The sequence below is a fragment of the Magallana gigas genome, chromosome 3, assembly GCF_963853765.1.
Source record: "Magallana gigas chromosome 3, xbMagGiga1.1, whole genome shotgun sequence".
NCBI lineage: Eukaryota > Metazoa > Mollusca > Bivalvia > Ostreida > Ostreidae > Magallana > Magallana gigas.
In genome coordinates, this window is record NC_088855.1 from 50,112,604 (window position 1) to 50,134,087 (window position 21,484).

Below are 21,484 nucleotides of genomic sequence, written 5' to 3' on the forward strand. Positions count from 1 at the left end.
CTGTTGGTTTTGCATTTATGGTCATTGATAATATTATTTTGCATTGTTGAATTTAAATTACCATTGATTTTGTAAAAATGTAATTTTTGCCCTCTCCGCTGCCCATACTACAGACTGCAAACCCACTCATTGAAGTTCTACCGAGGAGGAAACGATCTATAGGCTTCAATTTTAAGAGATAATGTTAGGAAAGGATCATTTTTTGAAATTGTTGATAGATGCAATGCGATTGATAAAATTTTCATCAGTGTGAAAGTGGAAAATGGCGTGAAATTATTAATGAGAACAATTAATATGAAGGGAGTTGGGTCGCGGTCATTTTTTTAAAGTTATTTTTTTTTTACATCAAATGAAATAACTGCAAGCTTTTGGAAGTAAAATTGTATAATTAATATACAGCAGTTCTAAAACAAATTAAACATGAATTTCGAAATATAGACATAACTTTATTCTCCGAGTAAAGACAAAAATTATTTGAATATATGAAGCTTAAAATAATAGGCTATTATCTTAACAACCAACTTGAAATCATGATAAAAAGAACAGATACACGTGGCAAGAAAATGACATAACAAAAGCGATCAAAGTAAAGATGCAACAACTTATCTTTATAAACCTAATTCATTTCAAAACATTTACCTTGTAACGGTTCCTATTTTATGATGAAATTGAGTTCTTTATAAAAATCCGATTGGATAACATTCTCTTACAGAAATCACAAAGATTATTAATAGATCAAAATCGTACTCTTTTGTAAATGTGCTTAAATTTGCTTATTCGTGATAAAGTCAATAGACAGAGACAATTATGCAAGTTGTCTTTCGAGATATATACACTTAATTTACTTAAATTAAATATGAATTTGTCATACTTCCGTTGTTGGACGGAGCCATTCGTCAAACCATAGATACATAACATCATTAATACAACATTCTCAGTTGTCGGACTTTCGTCAAAGGCCAAGCACAGTTTTATATAAGTGTGAGCTTGTACGGTCTCTAGAATTGTATCCACTTAGGGTCGAACCTTTCGTCAAAAGATAAGTCTCTAAGCTATACCATTTGTGGAGTAATTGTGGATCATGGTTGGTCGGATCTTTCGTCAAACGGGTTGTAATGTGCCGGGCCATTCGGTAATGGCCGCTCCATTGTGTTATTTCCATGGTAATTTGGGAACACTTCTCGGGGTTCAGAAAGAAGGGGTTGCGTTGCGTCGGATGACCCATAATACACTGGGGTTGGCGTTGTAGAACGAGAACCGGGTCGTCGTGTTGTGGTTGTAGTGTAAGGGTTATTTTGAGTACTCGCTACGTTACTGAGTGATTGATACGGAGGGGGAAGAGTTTCGTTGTTGACAGGCGAGTCCTCGGGCAAGCTACGGATTTTGCCCATTAAATGGACGATGATGGATGATTTGAACAACATTGCGATAGTTGTGATTATCAAAGAATACGGGGTCTTTACATTTGATACAACATGAACAGGATCGAATACGTCAATACTGCTGGTGACAATCGTCTTCTTTGCCAGGAGATAAATGGTCACGTATTCAGCGATGACCGTAAACATTATGAAAACTGCAAAATACAAAAACTTACAAGTTATGAGTATCAAAATGATTACTTGTAAATAAAACTCAACACTTATATAAAGGCATTTGAAACTACATGTACATACACGAGCCTGTCATAAGAAACAGAGGTAACACATATTCCAGCACGTTTTTCGTAGTATTAACTCTGTTTCTTCTGGTTGCGCACTTTGTTGTGATGAATGCAAAGAAATTAAGGATGACCGCAAAACCAACGTTGAACTCCGCTGCAATGTACCTTGGATATAAATCATCTCCTAAACAAATAGAAGAGGGAAATAACTATATATGATAATAGTCAAATGTGGCCCCTAAAATTCGCCATTTTTTAAAATTCTTTCAGGTACATTAAATTGTGGTGTTACTTTTTTTTTTAGAATAGTTTATATTTTTTCGAATGGGAAATATAGAGCTACTCTTTGAACAAGAACGGAATTTTTGTTAATTATAAGTACTGGAGAGATACATCTTAAACGGATAAGTGAAAATATTTTGTTTGTTCAAGCAATTACTCAATTTTTTTTAAAAAGAAAAACTGCTTGAAAACAAGCCGTTTTATGCTAAAAATGCGAAGAAAATTGTGGGAAATGGTTAACTTTATGATGTCATATTTTTAAATTGTTGGCACAAAATGAAAATTATGAAAAAACTTCAAATGAATTACAGTCATTTAAGGGGGGGGGGGGGGGCATTATAGGCTCAAACCATATAAATAGCCCTTTTACAAATAAACTATCCGTAATAAACAAAACTGTGAAGCGAAAATCTCGTCAGTTTTACATGCTACTGTATATACGCATAATGGCCTATTGAAAAAAAATATTTACATTTCTTTTTAGACACGTAGGTTCAATTAAGAAATATAATTATTTTTGCAGTCGGTTATGTTAAGGCCCTGTCACACCAAGTTGCGTCCCCACGGCGTGTTCACGGCTTTGTGAAATTCATGGAATCGCCGTAGGATCGCAAGGAAAATTCAGAAAAAATGTACAGTTTTATTTGAAAATTTTACAAGTGGAGATGTCACGGCGTCTTGGTGGCGACCGAGGATTTCTTACGGAGCTCCCACGGCGTGTAACTGCGTTTCCACAGAGTTCTACTTCGCGATTGACTGCGCTCTCGCTGAGTCTCCGCCGAGCGCTCATGACGTGCTAGGAGTTTTTACCGCGCGTCCACGGCGTGCTCTGCGCGCTGACTGCACATACACACACGTTCTTTACTTCTTGGAAGGTTAATATTAATTTGTACACCCGTATGGGAAACGAAAAAGAATTTATAACTAGTAAATAAATGATTAAAAAATTGTTTTGTTCATAAATTATGAAAAGGTACATTGTAATTGAAACGTAACTACTTCTAAACAATTTGTGAAGGACTAGGACAAAGCTCTTAGTAGTCAGGTCTAAAAAAAAGATCCGTTATTAGTTGTTAGAAAACATAGAAAAGATGTAAAAACATCAGAACCAAATGGCATGAATTCCATCTACGTCCATTGATAGGTCATGGAATATTAGCAAATGCTACTTTTTCAGACATAGTCATCTACATCCAGTTGAATAATTGCTACATCGCCTGCTATTGTACAACAGCCATTGTTCGAGGTTTCGTGTTCTTGATGACAGCGCACTAGAAACGCCGTGGGAGCGCGTAGAAACGCAGAAGAAACGTCAAGAGAACACGATGAACGCAGCAACGACTCTTTTGGGTCGCTGTGTGAACGCAGCCAAATGAAAAACAACTTGTTCAAACGCTGTGGATGCGCAGTGAGAGCGCGATAGAGACGCAGTGAGATCTTAAAGGACTCCGTGAGGTCTCCGTGCAAGCGCAGTTGACTTATCACTGCGTCTACGCTGCGATTAGCTGCGTTCCTTGAGCGCGCCAACGGAGCTCTCGTGGCGCTGTTGGAGACCTTACGGCGCTGTCACGGCGACCTCACTACGCTTCTACGGCGTGTTTAACAGAACGCAGAGTCATGGCGCGTACTTTGTGCATGTTCAAATTGCGCGCCGTTGCATGGCGTTCTTAAATGTTCAAGGCGATCCCACCGCGACGGACAAAGATGTCGTTGCTTTGTTACGGCGCTGTAGGAGACATTTACCTTGCGTTTACCTTGGCGTTTAACATTATTTAAGGCTCCGGTGTGACAGGGGTTTAAAACAACACTGTGTTGAATTTTCTGTTTAGGCCGGGAATATTGTGCACAAGAAAAAGTATATTTACAGCATTCCACGGTGATTTCCGTGCCTTATTGTACAGAGATATATTTAGGATCAGTACTTAGCGATATTGTTGATTGAGATCAATGTAGCCTTTTCCCGCCTTATATAACCCTTGTATCACATACACGCCACGTGTTTTGCTCCTAATCTCGCGCTAGATAACGCGACAAGCTTTCACAACCATCTGTCTATGTACGTGTTATCTAGGGTGGCTCTGCAGGTAATAAATAAATTTGCAATAGCAAATGTACCTGTTGACATAAAAAGTATATCTGAATGTAAACATATCAATTGCAAGAATAGTATTAAACACTGTAATGAATGGCTTCTTCACATGGACAACTGATATCAGTAATTTAGTCATTACATAAAACAAATGCTGGAATATAAAAAAGCTCTGAGTACTTCTGTTCCCTAACAATACGTGCGATAAGCCAGTGCTAGTAGTCTTTAATATGTCCCAGTCGACATGGCCATTGCTCATATCATTCTGAATACTTATATAGAGGCTGGGAGATTAACATTACATACAGATACAAATAGAGTAATGGTGATCATGCATTTGTAATGATCAAATTAAACGAATAACAAACCTTGGTAAGAGTGGTTGAACGAGTCTTCATAGAACGTGTTAGCTAAACAGCCATCCCTCGTACATTTCATGTAGTAAAAGAGTCCGTAGTTTGTGCTGTTTGTGCCATAAGTCAAACTCTCCTGGACGATCCTGACCCATCCAGGGGACAGAATTCCTGCCAGGAAGATCAGCGCCTCGACTAGGGTGAAAACAGTCAGACACGACATCCTGGTGAAGAACAATATGCGCACTCTACGTTATCAATTCCGATAATTTGTACTTTCTGTTTTAACCTAAGGTGCATCGCATTTGCCAGAGTTGTAAAAAATTACTGATTCAAAAAAAAACCGCACTGATTTAATGTAAGTGTAAGAGACTTTATCGATTAAAAAAAAGCATACAGTGTCGGTGATTTTGCTATGGATTGGATGTCCCCACTTATATAGACTCTTACAACTTTAATGCGCATGGTTTTAAAGTGTTTTGTTAAGCCATGTCAAATAAAAATTAATTTTAATTGAATAGTTATCGTGATTTATCCATTAATTATCAAATAAATTTCAAAGTGAAACACGACATTTCCGGAAACGGATTGTGAAAGTCTAGCTTTTTGTCCAGAGTGGGGTCGACTCTTTACTGGGTTTGTGTGATGGGGTAATAATAAGTTTCTATGGTGGCATATCTCTGCCCCTTGTGTGCAAGTTATTTTTCTATCAAATATGTCGACATGCAATATGAATATGTTGACATGCAAGATAATTATGTCAACATGCAACATAATTATGTTGACGTGCAAGAAAATTGCAATCAGATAAGAATTATACAAAATATCAAAAAATATCAAATATCGCTCACCTGTGACATCCAAGATGCTAGATGCTACCTTTTTATGTCGACATGCAACTTATTTATGTCATCATGCAACTTATTTATGTCGACATGCAACTTATTTATGTCGACATGCAACTTACTTATGTTGACATGCGAGATGAATATGTTGACATGCAACTTAGTTATGTTAACATGCGAGATAAATATGTTGACATACAACTCACAAGTTGTATGTCTACATAACAAAGTTGCATGTCCACATAAATATGTTGCATGTCAACATATTTAACTTGCATGTTAACATAACTAAGTTGCATGTCGACATAACTAAGTTGCATGTCGACATAAAGAAGTTGCATGTTAACATAAATAAGTTGCATGTTGACATCAATAGGTAGCGTATCTAGCATCTTTGATGTCACATGTAGGCGATATTTGAGGTTTTTTTATAATTCTTACTTGATTGTAGTTATCTTGCATGTCAACATAGTTATGTTGCATGTTGACATAACTACCTTGCATGTCAACATATTTATCTTGCATGTCGACATAATTAATACCGAGCGCAGCGAAAGGCGGGCGAAGCCCGCCTCGCGAAGCGAGGATTAATGGTAACACGTATATATAAGAAAATCAGTGAAAAATGAAAGTTGAATCAGGGGTACTAAGGCCAAAAAAAAATTCTTCCAGCCCTGGGCGCCGCCATATTGGCAGCCATTTTGTTTTTAAAAAGTTAGTTCGATCATTGATTGACTGGTACTTATCGATGTTTATTGCCCCTAAACTCGATTAAATAAGTTCCAGTGTTTCAATAGAAGTTAATTTGAATTAAAAGAAATTATAAAGGAAACCAGATAAGTTTCAATAGTGCTTAAATCAAGAAACACGACTTGTTCTATGTATGTCTTATCAAATTATCAGATGGAAAATAAAAACATTAACGCCAAGAAACTGATCTTTTAGATACTGAACAAAATATGCAATTTTATTACAGCGGTATTCATATGAATTAAATTGAAGAACATTAAAAGAAGAAATAGAAAAATTCGGAACTCTACGTAACTCTCTTCGGCTATTTCCGAAGACAAACTTGAACGTCTGAAATATGACGTCATAATGTAGACTGAGCACGCGACGTTTAGTTTAACTTTGACGAATGGTATGAGTAGGCAACCATGCAGGCGGATCTTACTGTGTGCGTTTTGAATAGATTTCATCATACAAAAATCAAACTGCATAATGTTAAATCTGCGCTCGGTCCAACGGTCACACCGTTTACATATTACCGAGCGCAGCGAGAGGCGGGCGAAGCCCGCCTCGCGAAGCGAGGATTAATGGTAACACGTATATATAAGAAAATCAGTGAAAAATGGATGTTGAATCAGGGGTACTATGGCCAAAAAAAAATTCTTCCAGCCCTGGGCGCCGCCATATTGGCAGCCATTTTGTTTTTAAAAAGTTAGTTCGATCATTGATTGACCGGTACTTATCGATGTTTATTGCCCCTAAACTTGATTAAATAAGTTCCAGTGTTTCAATAGAAGTTTATTTGAATTAAAAGAAATTAAAAAGGAAACCAGATAAGTTTCAATAGCGCTTCAATCAAGAAACACGACTTGTTCCATGTATGTCCTATCAAATTATCAGATGGAAAATAAAAACATTAACGTCAAGGAACTGATCTTTTAGATACTGAACAAAGTATGCAATTTTATTACAGCGGCATTCATATGAATTAAATTGATAAACAATAAAAGAAGAAATAAAAAAAATCCGGAACTCTACGTAACTCTCTTCTGCTATTTCCGAAGACAAAACTTGAACGTTTAACGTCTGAAATATGACGTCATAATGTAGACTGAGCACGCGACGTTTAGTTTAACTTTGACGAATGGTATGAGTAGGCAACCATGCAGGCGGATCCTACTGTGTGCGTTTTAAATAGATTTTATCATACATAAATCAAACTACACTGTGTTAAATCTGCGCTCGGTCCAACGGTCCCACCGTTTACATATTAGAAAAATAACTTGCACGCAAGGGGCAGAGATATGCCACCATAAGTTTCCACAGTTTATAATTTTTTTTCACCTATTGGCATAGGGAAATCTAATCCAGGACTAATTTTCCTATACTATAGGTTGGCATGAGGGGGAAGGGGGTTTATGTGTTCTGCGTTTTACAAAAGAACTTGCGACTTACGACCAAATTAATGAATGTTTATTAATCACGAACTAATCAATGTTTTATTGTAATATTTGTTTTAAATATAATTATGGAAATCAAAATAGTTGTAAATAAATGGTTTGATATAAGTTTTGTTTATTAAAAACCGTTCCATGAGATGAAAATATTTACCACTTTGTCGTAAGTTCTTTTGTAAAACGCAGTCCAGGTACGTAACATGTGTTTATAAGGGGCCAGACTCATCCAAAAAAAATCTTGACAAGCAAAAAAAAAATGTTCATGCGAATCATGAAAAACCTACAATGGGGGAATATACCCAGAACCTCAATTTACCTTTAATTTCTTTATTTTCACTTCGATTTCTTTGCGTTAACCCCCACCCCTCCACCAATGACATTTCGCTCATAAAATCTTGTTCTTTTTTTTTCTTCCTTTAATGGAATGTACTCGAGTGTTAAAACACTCAAGTGACTTTGGATTTCTCTAAATAAATAATAAATCGTTAGTGATTCGATTTCTTATTATGTATTATGCTAATGTTCAGTACAATAATGAATTTCAGTTATGTTTCCAAATTCAGATCTTCATGGCAAATTGTGGTCCCAAAATTACATATTCATGCAAAACTTTGACACGCCCAAACCCTTTTTTGAAAATTCTTGTAATTCTGAGTCGTGTGAAAGTAAAGGGTTTTTTTTTCATTGTTTTAAAGTCAAAATTCTTATTTCTGTTTTTAAAAAAAATATGACAATAATCCGTTGCATGTTGGTTAGTGCATCATACTTCCGGAATCTTACCTTTTACGTTCGGATTTTACACTTTCCGGAAGTGTGTTAAGAAAAACAGATGCACATGTGTCTGACAATTTTTTTTAGACTAGGTCAGTAGGTGGTAAGTAATTCATAATGGGGAAGAAATCAAAGACAGGAAAGTCCCGGAAGGATAAGTTCTATCACCTAGCTAAAGAGACAGGTATTTTCTTTTAATATAATCATGTCAATTTAGCCTAGTTTACCAAAATCAAGTGATTTAAAACATGAGAGCAGTACAGTCTATGTTGGTTGATATTTTTTCTCTCTTCAGGTTATAGGGCAAGATCTGCATTCAAGTTGATTCAGCTGAATAGAAAGTTTGAGTTTCTTCAAAAAGCAAGAGTTGTAATCGATCTGTGTGCTGCACCAGGAGGATGGTTGCAGGTGGTGGCAGAGAACACACCCGTGTCCAGTGTTATACTTGGTACGTTCATAGGTTTGAGGGGGGAGTGATTGTACATGTTCATTGACTTTGATGGTTGATAACCCCCTTTGATGTATCCTGTATTGTTTTAAAATATTGTATTTTATGAAAGGTAGATATGAAATTTTTTTCATTAGATTTATATAATTTATATTTTTTATGATAGTGGATGATATTAAAGGAAAGTTTTTTTTTTTTAAATGAGGTGTGGTATGAGAATGTTTTTTAAATGAAAAGAATATAAGAGTGATTTTAACTGAACTCCTTGTCATTTGTCACTAGGTGTTGATCTGGTTCCAATTCGCCCTATTGGAAATGTCAAGACATTGGTGGACGACATTACCACAGATAAATGTAGACAGGTATGCTGAAATGATTGTTTTATTTCTCATTCATTTATTAAAATTTAAAAAAACCCTGGTTTTTTAGTTTAATTTATCTTACTTGCTTCAAGGACTTGAAAAAAGAGCTCCACACTTGGAAAGCTGATGTAGTTCTCAATGATGGTGCACCTAATGTGGGGAAAAATTGGTTGCATGATGCTTTCCAGCAAGGTAATGTCAAGTTAATTTCCTGCTTAATGTGAATTATACATATATGTGTTCATTTAGATTATATAATTCAGTATAACTGACATAATTACCTGTCTGTTAAGTGTTTGCATCATATTACAGCCCAGTTGGCACTACAGGCATTAAAGCTGGCCACAGAATTTCTGAAGAAAGGGGGATGGTTTGTCACAAAAGTGTTCCGCTCTAAAGACTACAACTCGTTAATGTGGGTTTTCCAACAGTTGTTTAAACATGTCCATGCTACAAAACCACAGGCTTCCCGTAATGAGTCAGCTGAGATCTTTGTTGTTTGTGAGAAATTCTTGGCACCTGATAAAATTGATCCAAAATTTTTGGATCCAAAGTATGTTTTCAAGGATGTAGAAGAGGAACCAAAAACAGGCATTAATCTCATTCATCCTGAGAAAAGGACAAGGTATTTCATGACAAAAATATATGAAATATTCATTCTTTTAATCAGTGTTTGTTAACTGGGTTTTCCAACGGAAAAATCCGGTTATTAAAATGGTGAAAATGGCGGGCGGGCGGCTGCCAAAAAGGTACCCTCATTGTACGGATAACTCCTCCTACAGTTTTCAAGATAGGAAGTTGTTCTTTTGCAGATCAATTGTACATATATCAGAGTTGTGCATATTGCTAGGATTTTGATTTCCAATAATTTATCGAAAAAATACCAGCTTTTGAACTTAGTCATTTTTTGGCAAAATATTGCATATAGGGTACCCTCATTGTACGGATAACTCCTCCTACAGTTCTCAAGATAGGAAGTTGTTCTTTTGCAGATCAATTGTACATATATCACAGGTGTGCATTTTGCTAGGATTTCGATTTCTGATAATTTATCGAAAATATACCAGCTTTTGAACTTAGTCATTTTTTTGCAAAATATTGCATATAGGATACCCTCATTGTACGGATAACTCCTCCTACAGTTCTCAAGATATGAAGTTGTTCTTTTGCATATTAATTGTACATATATCACAGGTGTGCATATTGCTAGGATTTTGATTTCTGATAATTTATCGAAAAAATACCAGCTTTTGAACTTAGTCATTTTTTGGCAAAATATTGCATATAGGGTACCCTCATTGTACGGATAACTCCTCCTACAGTTCTCAAAATAGGAAGTTGTTCTTTTGCAGATCAATTGTACATATATCAGAGGTGTGCATATTGCTAGGATTTTGATTTCCGATAATTTATGAAAAAAAATACCAGCTTTTGAACTTTGTCATTTTTTGGCAAAATGTTGCATATACATGTACATGTAGGGTACTCCATTTCACTGGATAAGGGTTGACATGGATTATGGATACAGTTTACATAAAAGAAAACCCGGTTTGCTGTCACATTGACAGCTTTTCACTTGTTTTGTTTTGACACCAATATGACTTTCAGTGTGGGTAAAGATTTAAATGGTTAAATAAACATGAGGAAGCTTTTTTTTTTCAAATGGTATTATGAATTTTTTCATTGTTTAAAAATATTTTTCATTAATTACAGGCAAAGAGAGGGATACCCAGAGGGAGACTATACCCTGTTTCACAGCTTGAAGGCATCAGAATTCATCAACAGCGACAACTACCTTAATTTACTGGCTCAAAGAAATGAGGTAAGATGTTTTTAGTCTTTAGAACTTTTTGCATTTTGTTTGGTGTATGAAAAACTCTATGGAGATTTAATATCATTGATCAGACCACCCTTTGATCAACATTTTGGTTAGAAAAGAAGATTGTTTTATTCATAACAGTGTTTAAGTTGATATGAATGGTGTGATGTACCTGTATGTTGTCTACTGCAGTCGGACACATGATGTAAATTAACTGTTTAAATATACAAAAAATAGTACATGTCAGTTATTCTTTTATTGTTGTAATTGTAGGTAATTCTTGATCTGCCAGAAATAGCTAACCACAAAGAAACCACAACAGAACTGAAAGAATGTCTAAAGGATATCAAGGTTCTGGGCAAGAGGGAGATCAGGTATAATTATATGTGTTATCCTTAATTTGTTGAAACTACCGGTATTTAAAATTAAGGTGTGTGGGTGTATCATATTCCTTCCGCTCAGGACCCCAGCACTGTATAGTGCCCCCCTTAAGTTCACTAACGCCTCTATACCTACCTCATATTTTATTGCATGTGATCAAAAGGACAATTATGATACAACATGGATTTTTCAGAGATGCAAATGTATCCTAAAAATGATAATGTATTGGTATCTTCCATAAAATCATTAAAGCTCGAGGATCTTCTAAAATAGTGTAAAGTTTTAACTTTTCATTAGTGTACGATTCAGGACAGTGTGTTTCACATCAAATGAAACCTTAATTAAAAAAATGAATTTATGCGATGCATTTAAAAAGTTTGAAACATGGTACATTTCAGTGGACTGTGGATAAATCAAAACTCCTTTTTTGTAGAAATGTGATAAGTTGGAGGAAGAAGTTGAAGGCAGACCTTGCCACTGCAAAAGCTCCACCAGAATCAGCAAAACAGTAAGACATTCATCATTTAATGAACTTTTTAACATGAATTAGTATGTAGCTTCAATATGTTAAAAATAATGAAGCATCGACAAACGATTTTCATTTCTTTTTTTCATTGTTTGGACTAATTTGTAATCATGTTTAAAAAATGAAAATGACTAATTGATGACAGGGAGGTGGAAGAAGACAGTGAAGATGAAGAGGCTCAGCTTGATGAAAAGTTAGCTGAGCTGAAGGAAGAAGAACAGAAGGCCCTCAAAAGGTAAGACGAAGCAGTGTGCCAGGGATGGGGTCGATTACTTTCAAAAGTAATCGATTAAATTACAATTACTTTGGTTTTTAAAAGTAATCGATTACAGGCTAATTACATCCATTTTAAAAAGTAATTGATTACATTAGATTACTTTTCCTGATTGTAATCGCGATTACTTGTGATTACTTTAGATTACATTATTTTTTTTTTATTTTTTCATAATTTAAATTTTTCATTTTAAAAAAAACAGTGCATTTTTTACAGGACTCTTTATTCTGGTATCATTGTAATTTGTTGCATTATTTACTATTTGAAGTAGTTTTTGCATTCCCCGATATGTATGCAGAACAGTATCTACATTTTGGCTTTTACCCGATGATGGTTGATCATCAGAAAACTCAAAATGTTGTACAGCAGACATCTTTCTCTAAACAAAGTCCAACTAAAAGTGACCCTTTAAATAATTTTCCCAATTAAATAATGTGAACTGTTTTCTAATGCGCCTAATAGCAAGGACTGTTGAATAGCAAACTCATTGTATTGTGACTTGACATGAATTTAAACATGCCCAAGGGCAATAAAGGAATACTGGCCAACTTTAAGACTGAACCTTATTCACTAAATATAAGATCCAATGAATAATGATTTAATTTCAACCTATTGAATTTTGTCATCAGGGATGGGGTCGATTACTTTCAAAAGTAATCGATTAAATTACAATTACTTTGGGTTTTAAAAGTAATCGTTTACAGGCTAATTACATCCATTTTTTAAAGTAATCGATTACATTAGATTACTTTTCATCATTGTAATCATGATTACTTGTGATTACTTTAGATTACATTATTTGTTTTTCAGTTTTTTCATAGTTTAAATGTTTCATTTAAAAAAACAGTGCATTTTATTACAGGACTCTTTATTCTGGTATCAGTGTAATTTGTTGCATTATTTACAAGCCTTTTCATTGCATTTTATCATCATTAACATTTGAAATGTAGAGTCATTTAGCATGCATCTATCTGGTCTGAAGATCAGAAATAAAATAAGCACAGTATGTGAACTGTTTTCTAATGCGCTTAAAAGCAAGGACTGTTGAAAAGCTAACTCATTGTATCGTGACTGGACATGAATTTAAACATGCCCAAGGGCAATAAAGGAATACTGGCCAACTTTAAGACTGAACCTTATTCACAAAATATAAGATCCAATGAATAATGATTTCAACCTATTGAATTTTGCCATTGTAATCATAAAAGTTATCACAAATTAATCATGATTACAGGACTTTTTCACAGAGTAATCATTTAAATTACGATAACTTGTAATCAGAAAAATGGATGATTACTGATTACTCATGATTACTCAGCAACCTGTAATCGATTACAGCTGATTATGGTTTCTTATTATGATTACCCCATCCCTGTTTGCCATTGTAATCATAAAAGTAATAAAAAATTAATCATGATTACATGACTTTCACAGAGTAATCGATTAAATTACGATGACTTGTAATCAGAAAAATGGATGATTACTGATTACTCATGATTACTCAGCAACCTGTAATCGATTACAGCTGATTACAATTACTGATTATGATTACCCCATCCCTGCAGTGTGCATGGATCTCCACACAACATGTCATTTATGTCTAAATGAATCATAAGCTGTGGTGCTTCATCTTGAAATTGATACCAAACCTGTAAGTTTTCTGTATATGTTTAAAGGAAACTGAAGAAAGTGAGAAGAGAGAAGGTCAAGTTAAGGCATAAAATGGATCTTAAGATGGTCATTCCAGGGGACATACAGGACTTCTCAGATGATGTCGGTCTCTTCAATCTGAACAAGATCAAAAACAAATCAGTAAGTTCCTTTACAGTCTTTGTTATAATCATATCAGCTGAGGGCAAAAGAGTCATGATTGGATGTTTGTAACACATGATGATGTTAATTAATAGCAACTGGACAGTGTGGAAAAAGGGGACTCCCAGGAGGCGGATGAACTGGCAATGGAAGAAGAGGAAGAAGTGGATAGAGTTATCATGAAGATGAAGTCATATGACAGGAACAGCAAAGATCATTTGGATGACCTTGACCCATATTCTGATGAGGAGGGTGAGGAGGAACCAGAGTTTATGTATGATTCAGCTGAGGACGACATGTAAGTCAGACTTGTAAATGGAATGAAAACTTGGCAAAAAATTGCATTTTTAACGGTTTTACGTATATAATAGAATGTAAAGGGAGATTTTCAATAACGGGGTGATGAATGATGTCACAAAGGATAACTGGAAGTTAACTTTGTTACTGTAACCTCTTTTCAGATTAAAAAGCATTTTAAAGAAATTAGATCCAAGACATTTTTATATGCATGATTGCAATTAAAATGTTACAAAGAATGCATTCTATATCTAGTAAATGTAATAAAAGTTTGATCATGTATATTCGAAATGATGTCTATTACTTATCTGTTTCTGCAAATTTCTGCTAAAAAGAATTTTTAAAAATGTTTTTTTGCCAACAATCAAGTATGATTATTAGATCTTGACCACTGCTGGGTAATGGATGGCCATTGAACATTTTATGTGTTTTGTTGCAGAGAATTTGAAGATGAGGAGGAGGAGGGGAATCCCCTAGTGGTCAGTCTACAGGACAAAGATAGCATGGTCAAAAACCGATCCAAGGCCTGGTTTAGTAAGGTAAAGCACTGTACATGTACTGTACGTGTCTAGTAAGCTATTACAAGCAGGGTGAATTTTATTATTTAGAGTGTTAGGTTATACACATGTATTTGCTTTTGGTATGTGAATGTAAGTTTTATCAAACCCATCACAAATCTAGTAAAAATCAACAATTTTAAATATGAGTATGCTTTTATATCCTTCCCATAACCCCTCACTCTTTTTGTAAAAAAATGTTTAATGTTTTAGAGAACTTTGCTGTTGATACACTGGTTATCTTAAAAAGTAGTTGACCGATTGATTTTTAGGACAAGGGTCAATGTACTCTAGATACAATATGACAATAATTAATACTGTAAGAAATAATGAACTAGCTAGTCTATCAGTTTTAAGACTTGATGGATTGCCCATGACTTTGATGGTCATCTAATTCCTTGGCCAATTTGTTTACTCATAAACATTGATGTCATATCTTGTCATCTAAAATAAACATGACTGCATACCAGATCTTTTTACATTATGAGAATGTATATTCACTTTGGGACACCATTGAATACATGTATTTACTTCTAACTGTAGGCGTCATTTGCTGGGATTGAAGATGATGAAGATGAAGACATGGAAATTCAAACTATGGCAGCTAATTATAAGAAAAAAGGAGGGAAAATTGCTGGTCAGTTTTGGATTATTTATTCACAAAACTATAAAAACACTGTTGTTTCTTGGGATTTTTAAAACATCATTGATGAGGTTTGTATGAAGCAATAATACAAATTCATGCTTGATGACGTCACTCATAGTACAGTACTGTAGATTCCTAATTAAACGCAAGGAATAAATATCCGCGTAAAATCGCGAGAAGCTCATTCAAGCATCCTTCACAGATTTTAAGATCTCACCATTATTTTCTGAGAGTTTAAAACTATAAGAAATAAGGAGAAAATTTCCAATTCGCGATTTTATATTCTCGTGATTTGATACAAACCAGCGGGATCGCGGCAGTCTTCACTACAATTTTTTTTCAGCACATGCCCTTTGGGCATGTAGACCCATCATTTAAACCCAGCTCATTCCAATTTTTACATGCCCAACTCAAAATTCTTATATTTACCGGTACATGTATGGTGCAACCAAAATAAATAAAGGTTTTATATCAATTTTATTGTATTAGGGACAATGTTTCAAATTTTTTACACCATGCACAAGACATCAGATTGTTTTCCGAGTCATACACTAGCCATGGCCTGTCTTTCTGCCATTGGTGCTGAAACTTTCCGACACGTTTTTGTTCATAATTCACTTTAGAGTCACTTGCTGGTCGTTTGACCGGTTTAGCTTATTTCAAAAGTAGTATCATGACAGCCCAATCATGACTACACGTGGCGTCGATGTACGTCTCGTAAATTAGCAAACATATATACAATAGGTTTAACTAAACATTTCAATGATTACTATTGATGCTTATTTGACAAGTCTTACTGAGAATGTAGACTGCACAAAGCAAGTTACGCAAATAACTTGGGTACGATGAAAGAAATGGCAAGTTACTGTTAACATATTGTACATTAACAGAAAATTTAAACATGCCCTCCGGGCATGTAATTTGGCAATTTTTACATGCCCGCCTGAAAATTTATCAGGCCAGGGGTATCGGACTCCCAGGTTATTTCGAAGACTGTCACGGAAGTAAGTACTCGCGTAATATAAGGAATTTACAGTATTTTGTGTTTTATTTAACTAATTGATCACTATTTTTTTCCAGATGATGATGACAGTGGGGTTTCAGATGACAACTTTGAATCTGATGATGATATGGATGATAAAATGGGTTCTGATGGTTCCAGTGATGCTGAAAGTGAAGATGGAGAAGATGATAATGACGATGATGATTCTTCATCAGATAGTGATTATGACATTAATGAAATCAAACAAAACAGTCAAAAAGACAAGACTTCAACAAAGGCAGGATTTGAAGTTGTGCCTAAAGGTAATATTTAAATTCTACACTTAATTGTTTGGTTGAATTTCTATAGTCCAAGAATGTATGACAATATTATTTAACATTAACTAGACTTTGACCCATGCGTGCATTCGAAACTCTAGGGATTTTTTTATTAAATGCACCAAGTTAGAGTTATCTCCCTTATTTTCTTTGACGAACAGAATATATAGAAAATTTTCAATAAAAGTTTACACGTATTTGTATTATTGTTTCTGAGTTTATCCATGCAAATATGATATTGTGGAAACATGGACTAAAGAGACTCCCATGATTTAGCGTGAATGTAATGCGCATGCGCAAGATTGTAAAATCCAGATGATTTCCAGTTTTTTTAAAGGAATTTTCGTTGATTATTAATTAGCGAAGCTTGATTGAGAAAAAATAAAAACAAATTGGTAATCTTCAAATACCAATGATGTTTAAAATATAGAAAACAAAAGACAGTACTCATGCGATTTCTCGGTATTAAAGCCCAAAAATTTGAGTCTATTATTTTAATATAGTAGTATAGATATAAAGTAAAGTTGTGCAAAATGTTCACTGAGGCACAGATCTTTATTTTCCTGTAAGCTCTGAGGAAAAATGTTAGTGTAAGAAGTTTTAAGTTTTAACCCATTCATGATTTACCAATGAAGGGGGTGGTGAAAATTTATGACTTTTGTGGGCACCCTTTATTTGCATAATGTCTTCTTGAATATTGAAATGTTTCTATGTGTACATTTTGTATACACATGTATACATAACATCATGGTCTGAAAGGTTTAGATAATGATCAAAATCCAGTCTATAAGTACAAACTGTGAATAACCTGTGTGAACCAGCACATACTGATGGAATTTAATTATTTTTCTTTGGATTTGATATGGCACAATTATAAATTTATATTTTAGTTTTTATGAAAATCTTCAAATTAAATTGATGAATTGTCTTTGGTTACAGAATAGAATACAAAGTATGCTAAACAAAAACTACTAATTAATCGGTTTGCTTGTATTTGATATATTGAATTGAAAACGTTAAATTTACATGGCTCCAGATGAAAACCTCCCCAGACTTGATGCTGCCGGCATGGCTATTGGTTCCCAGATGGTTCAGTCCAGGAAAAGGAAAAGGGAGATAATGGAGGGAGGATACCACAGGTAATGCACTAATAAACACCTGAATGGACTAGATAAACTCTGCAATTTGCAGGAAAGTTGTATGTTTTCATGTATAGTTTAATAAAGTAAAGTATTTTCAAAATTTTTAGCATTAAAGAGTCATATTTACCTTTAGGAGACAAAAAGCAGTCTTGAAAAAAAAGTTAATGGGAGTGTGAACTTAAATTATCACATTTTTAATACATGCAAGAGTTCTTTAAAGATTTGATCACAATGATGCTAACCAAGTTCATGTGATTATATGCTTGACATTAAAAGGGAAGAGAGAATACTGTATGTACTTATATCAACATTCTATGTACTCGTATTAATGTTGTTGCCTTTTTAAAGGTTTATGTTTAATGATGATAACCTTCCTGATTGGTTTCGTCAAGATGAATCCAAGCACTGCAGAGTGACGCTTCCAGTGACAAAGGTACTTGGATGTTAGCATGCTTTGATATTTAACACACTGTATATTAGAAAGTTTCGCTTTGTGAGATTTTGTAAAGATAGGTAAAAGATAAACATTGTACCAATTTTTGAATTTTGCTCTTTTTGAAAATCAAAATCAATAACAAAATATCCATAACCTTCTTCTCTATCCGGAGATGATTATGACAAAGTAAAAATTGATGCAAGTTTTCCCTCTTTAAAATAGTACATCATCATCAAAATCATTTCAATTCCAAATTATGCAATATGAGTTTAAAACACACATCATTTATCATTCTTTCTATAAATTGAGTTATTTCATTATGCAGGGAGAAATAGAAGAATATAAAATGAAAATGAAAGCACTAAATGCACGACCAATTAAAAAGATAGCTGAAGCTAAAGCCCGCAAGAAGCGAAAGGTTGGTTGGTTTTCTGAAATTTGATACATATTTCAGCATTTTAATTATCATATTCAATAACAGAAATATTTTGTGAACTAAATCATGCATGTACCTATGGTTTGTTTTAACATTTTAGGAGGTGAAAAAACTGGAACGAGTTAGAAAAAAGGCGGAGGCTATTTCTGATACAGCTGATGTAGCAGATCGTGATAAATGGATGCAAATTAAACAGTAGGTTTTAGAAAAGGCTGATTTTTAAATTGTATGGCCAAATAGACTCTGATGTTTTTAATATTATTGACAGTTGAGCTACTTCTAATATTTTTGTATTTTCAAACGAGTTATAAGTCTTTGCTGAAATGAAAAGAGTTTTATTTTCTATGTAGTGTACTTATTTTTTTTTTTGCAAAGCACAATAAACATGTTGAATATCTTTCAGAATTTACAAAAAGGCAGGCTTACTGTCCAAGAAGAAGAAGGAAATAACTTATGTAGTGGCCAAGAAAGGGACAGGGAAAAGAGTGAGGCGCCCCCAAGGGGTACAGGGGCCCTTTAAGGTGGTAGACCCCCGGATGAAGAAAGACAACTTCAAAGACAAGAAGTCTGCTAAAAACAGGGGAAAGAAAGGGAAAGCTAAAGGGGGCAAGAGAATGGGCAAAAATAAAAGATAGTTGTAATATACTTGAAGTTTTTGTTGTTGGTTGAACTAAGCTACATGTAAGATTACACAAAGGTATATACACAATAGTTATTGTAAAACCTCTAGGGAGAGGGTAAAAAAGTTAGTCGTGTTGTCATGCAAAGTGTTGGAAGATTTTGTGTGTGGTGTAGGGGTGATTTTTTTGGTGAGGCCATCAGTTAATTGATTTTTCACATTTGTGAAATAACAAAAAAACTTATACATGTACAAGAATTCGGTATTGGGGTGAAGATCTACTAATGAAAGATGCCTACAGGTTTATGAAATCAAGGATATAAATTCTTTTAATAATGCTCTATAACAAGAGCTTTCTTTGGGTTTTTTTTTTAAATCGAACTTTATTTATTTTACAACGATTGATAAGCAAGTTCTACAACTTATATTAATATCTGTCGTTGGCACGGATGTTAGCGCGAGGGGGTCATTGGTGTGGGAAGAACCCACTTTCTTCCTTGTTAGGGTGTACAAGGGCTTAAAATTTAAGTAAACACAAAGCAAAATCTTGTTTTTAACTGTCAGTTTCATATAACTTAAAGGAAATAAGTAACAAATCTTGAGTTTTGTCCTTTTTTTACTAATAAAACATATTTATTGGGTACAGTCTCGTTTTCTACATAATTCCTTTAAAGCTGTATAGAACAGGAAAAAGAAATCAATTACATGTATCGTAATGGTTCTAGCACCAAGGAGACACTAGAATCATTTACCAGATCTTGACTTTAAGGTGGTATGGGACACTATAAGTCATGAGTTCGAATCCCGGTAGGACTTTTATAATTATTACCTTTCCAAAAAAAATGTTAAAACACATCTTTTGGTCAAATATTGTAAGATTTGAAAATTCTAAATTCTACTTTGATTATAATGTACTTTTATCCACATTGATATCGACAGGTGCCACATGCATACCACCTTAGAAGATTTTGAACGTCAATGTTTTTTCAGACGATCGAGCTAACATTTTGTCTATATTGATATAACTTGAAAATGTACAGTATTTTCCGACTTTATTTGCAGTTACAAACAGACTTGCTAAAATGACGCATTTATTACGCTGTACTTCAGAGAAGACAATTATAAGAGTGACCCTACGATTTAGATATGCCAAAAAATGTTAATTTTATACGGTTTTCCATTTTAAAAAGGTTGCGTTCCCCTGAAATAAATGTTGAAGACTTCTTACATTTTGACTAAAGACATTACGCCACAATTTGACATTTCCGGGTCGAAACTAATCTTTATTTTTTATTTATTTATAATAAAGACATAGAAATAAATAAAATTGCTCTGTTCTTCACGGGATATTTCAAATAATCTGAAGAATTATCCCAGTTGGTACCTGCAAATATAGAGAAAACGATTGAGCTTTGTAGATTCATACTTTTTCAGTACAGCTGAACTACATGTATCAATTACTTATTTTTGGTCTAAAATTAATTTTATTAATCTGTAATTATTTTCACACAAAACATGAAAGAAATCGAGGGTGGTTGAACACACGCTATATTCTTCGCGCATGTGTAAAATGTACATGATGGAAAAAGAGATTACCGCCATTTCTTGCCGTAAGACCGTGTTCGACAAACCCCGACTTCTCCCTGGGGGATTTCTCTCAGCCCCGTCCCCACACAGGTAAGTCCAGGAAGGCAGGGGCAGGTGAATCTGTGACCAACGTGGCAGCCTACCAATTTTCATAAGAAAATGGTTATTGACCATTACTTTCCAATTTCCCTCCAAATCATTCGATGTGAAGATAATTGACATTATAGACGTACCTTGATTTAGACCCCCGTAACGCGTGCATCTGCCGCCGGAATTGCCACAACTGGCGAGGGATCGCTTGCCCCTGAGCGGCTTAACACAGCAGTGGAGTTCGGGACAATCGCTGTCATCATTACAACAGGTGTCCGAACTCTACACGACAGCAGAGATTGAATAATTTTTAAAAAATCTAAATGACAAATTCAGCCTATTTTTTTTTTTTTGGCTAGAAAATAGCAATGAAGAGTACAAAAGAATTTTTTTTTCTTACCTCCCCAACTTGCAAAATCGCTACGATCAAAACGACCGAACATAACAGGACATTCATGTTTCTTATCGACTTCTGCTCTAATCAGACTTAACATGTTCTTCGGATTTTATTATTTTGACCTGGGAATTTTGATGCACTGTATA

At 34.5% G+C, this 21,484-nt stretch overlaps 3 protein-coding genes across 4 annotated transcripts; 1 reads left to right on the forward strand and 2 right to left on the reverse strand.

Moving 5' to 3' along the window:
• Window positions 1-378: 378 nt before the first annotated feature.
• On the reverse strand, window positions 379-7,828 carry LOC105321597 (uncharacterized). Of its 2 annotated transcripts, XM_034480699.2 has the most exons (4): window positions 7,735-7,828; window positions 4,403-4,611; window positions 1,677-1,847; window positions 379-1,576 (listed from the first exon to the last, which is right to left on the reverse strand). In XM_034480699.2, the coding sequence occupies exons 2-4, from the start codon at window positions 4,608-4,610 to the stop codon at window positions 1,080-1,082; spliced, it is 876 nt and encodes a 291-aa protein (XP_034336590.2). In that variant the 5' UTR covers window position 4,611; window positions 7,735-7,828; the 3' UTR covers window positions 379-1,079. The 2 variants fall into 2 exon arrangements, with proteins under 2 accessions (XP_034336590.2, XP_011418247.3); XM_011419945.4 differs by lacking the exon at window positions 7,735-7,828 and having other exon boundaries at window positions 4,403-4,740.
• A 385-nt stretch (window positions 7,829-8,213) lies between these two features.
• LOC105321595 (pre-rRNA 2'-O-ribose RNA methyltransferase FTSJ3) lies at window positions 8,214-19,290 on the forward strand. The gene is made up of 19 exons (XM_011419943.4): window positions 8,214-8,373; window positions 8,485-8,637; window positions 8,920-8,999; window positions 9,092-9,191; window positions 9,312-9,624; window positions 10,713-10,821; window positions 11,092-11,192; window positions 11,633-11,707; window positions 11,871-11,960; window positions 13,676-13,811; window positions 13,907-14,109; window positions 14,548-14,647; window positions 15,209-15,302; window positions 16,392-16,616; window positions 17,668-17,770; window positions 18,122-18,206; window positions 18,535-18,627; window positions 18,746-18,840; window positions 19,049-19,290. Exons 1-19 carry the CDS (start codon window positions 8,307-8,309, stop codon window positions 19,278-19,280), a joined length of 2,454 nt encoding a protein of 817 aa, XP_011418245.3. The 5' UTR covers window positions 8,214-8,306; the 3' UTR covers window positions 19,281-19,290.
• A 1,168-nt stretch (window positions 19,291-20,458) lies between these two features.
• On the reverse strand, window positions 20,459-21,437 carry LOC105321655 (AVIToxin-VAR1). The gene is made up of 4 exons (XM_011420026.4): window positions 21,342-21,437; window positions 21,085-21,223; window positions 20,861-20,990; window positions 20,459-20,648 (listed from the first exon to the last, which is right to left on the reverse strand). The coding sequence occupies exons 1-4, from the start codon at window positions 21,396-21,398 to the stop codon at window positions 20,633-20,635; spliced, it is 342 nt and encodes a 113-aa protein (XP_011418328.4). The 5' UTR covers window positions 21,399-21,437; the 3' UTR covers window positions 20,459-20,632.
• Between the last annotated feature and the right edge of the window lie 47 nt (window positions 21,438-21,484).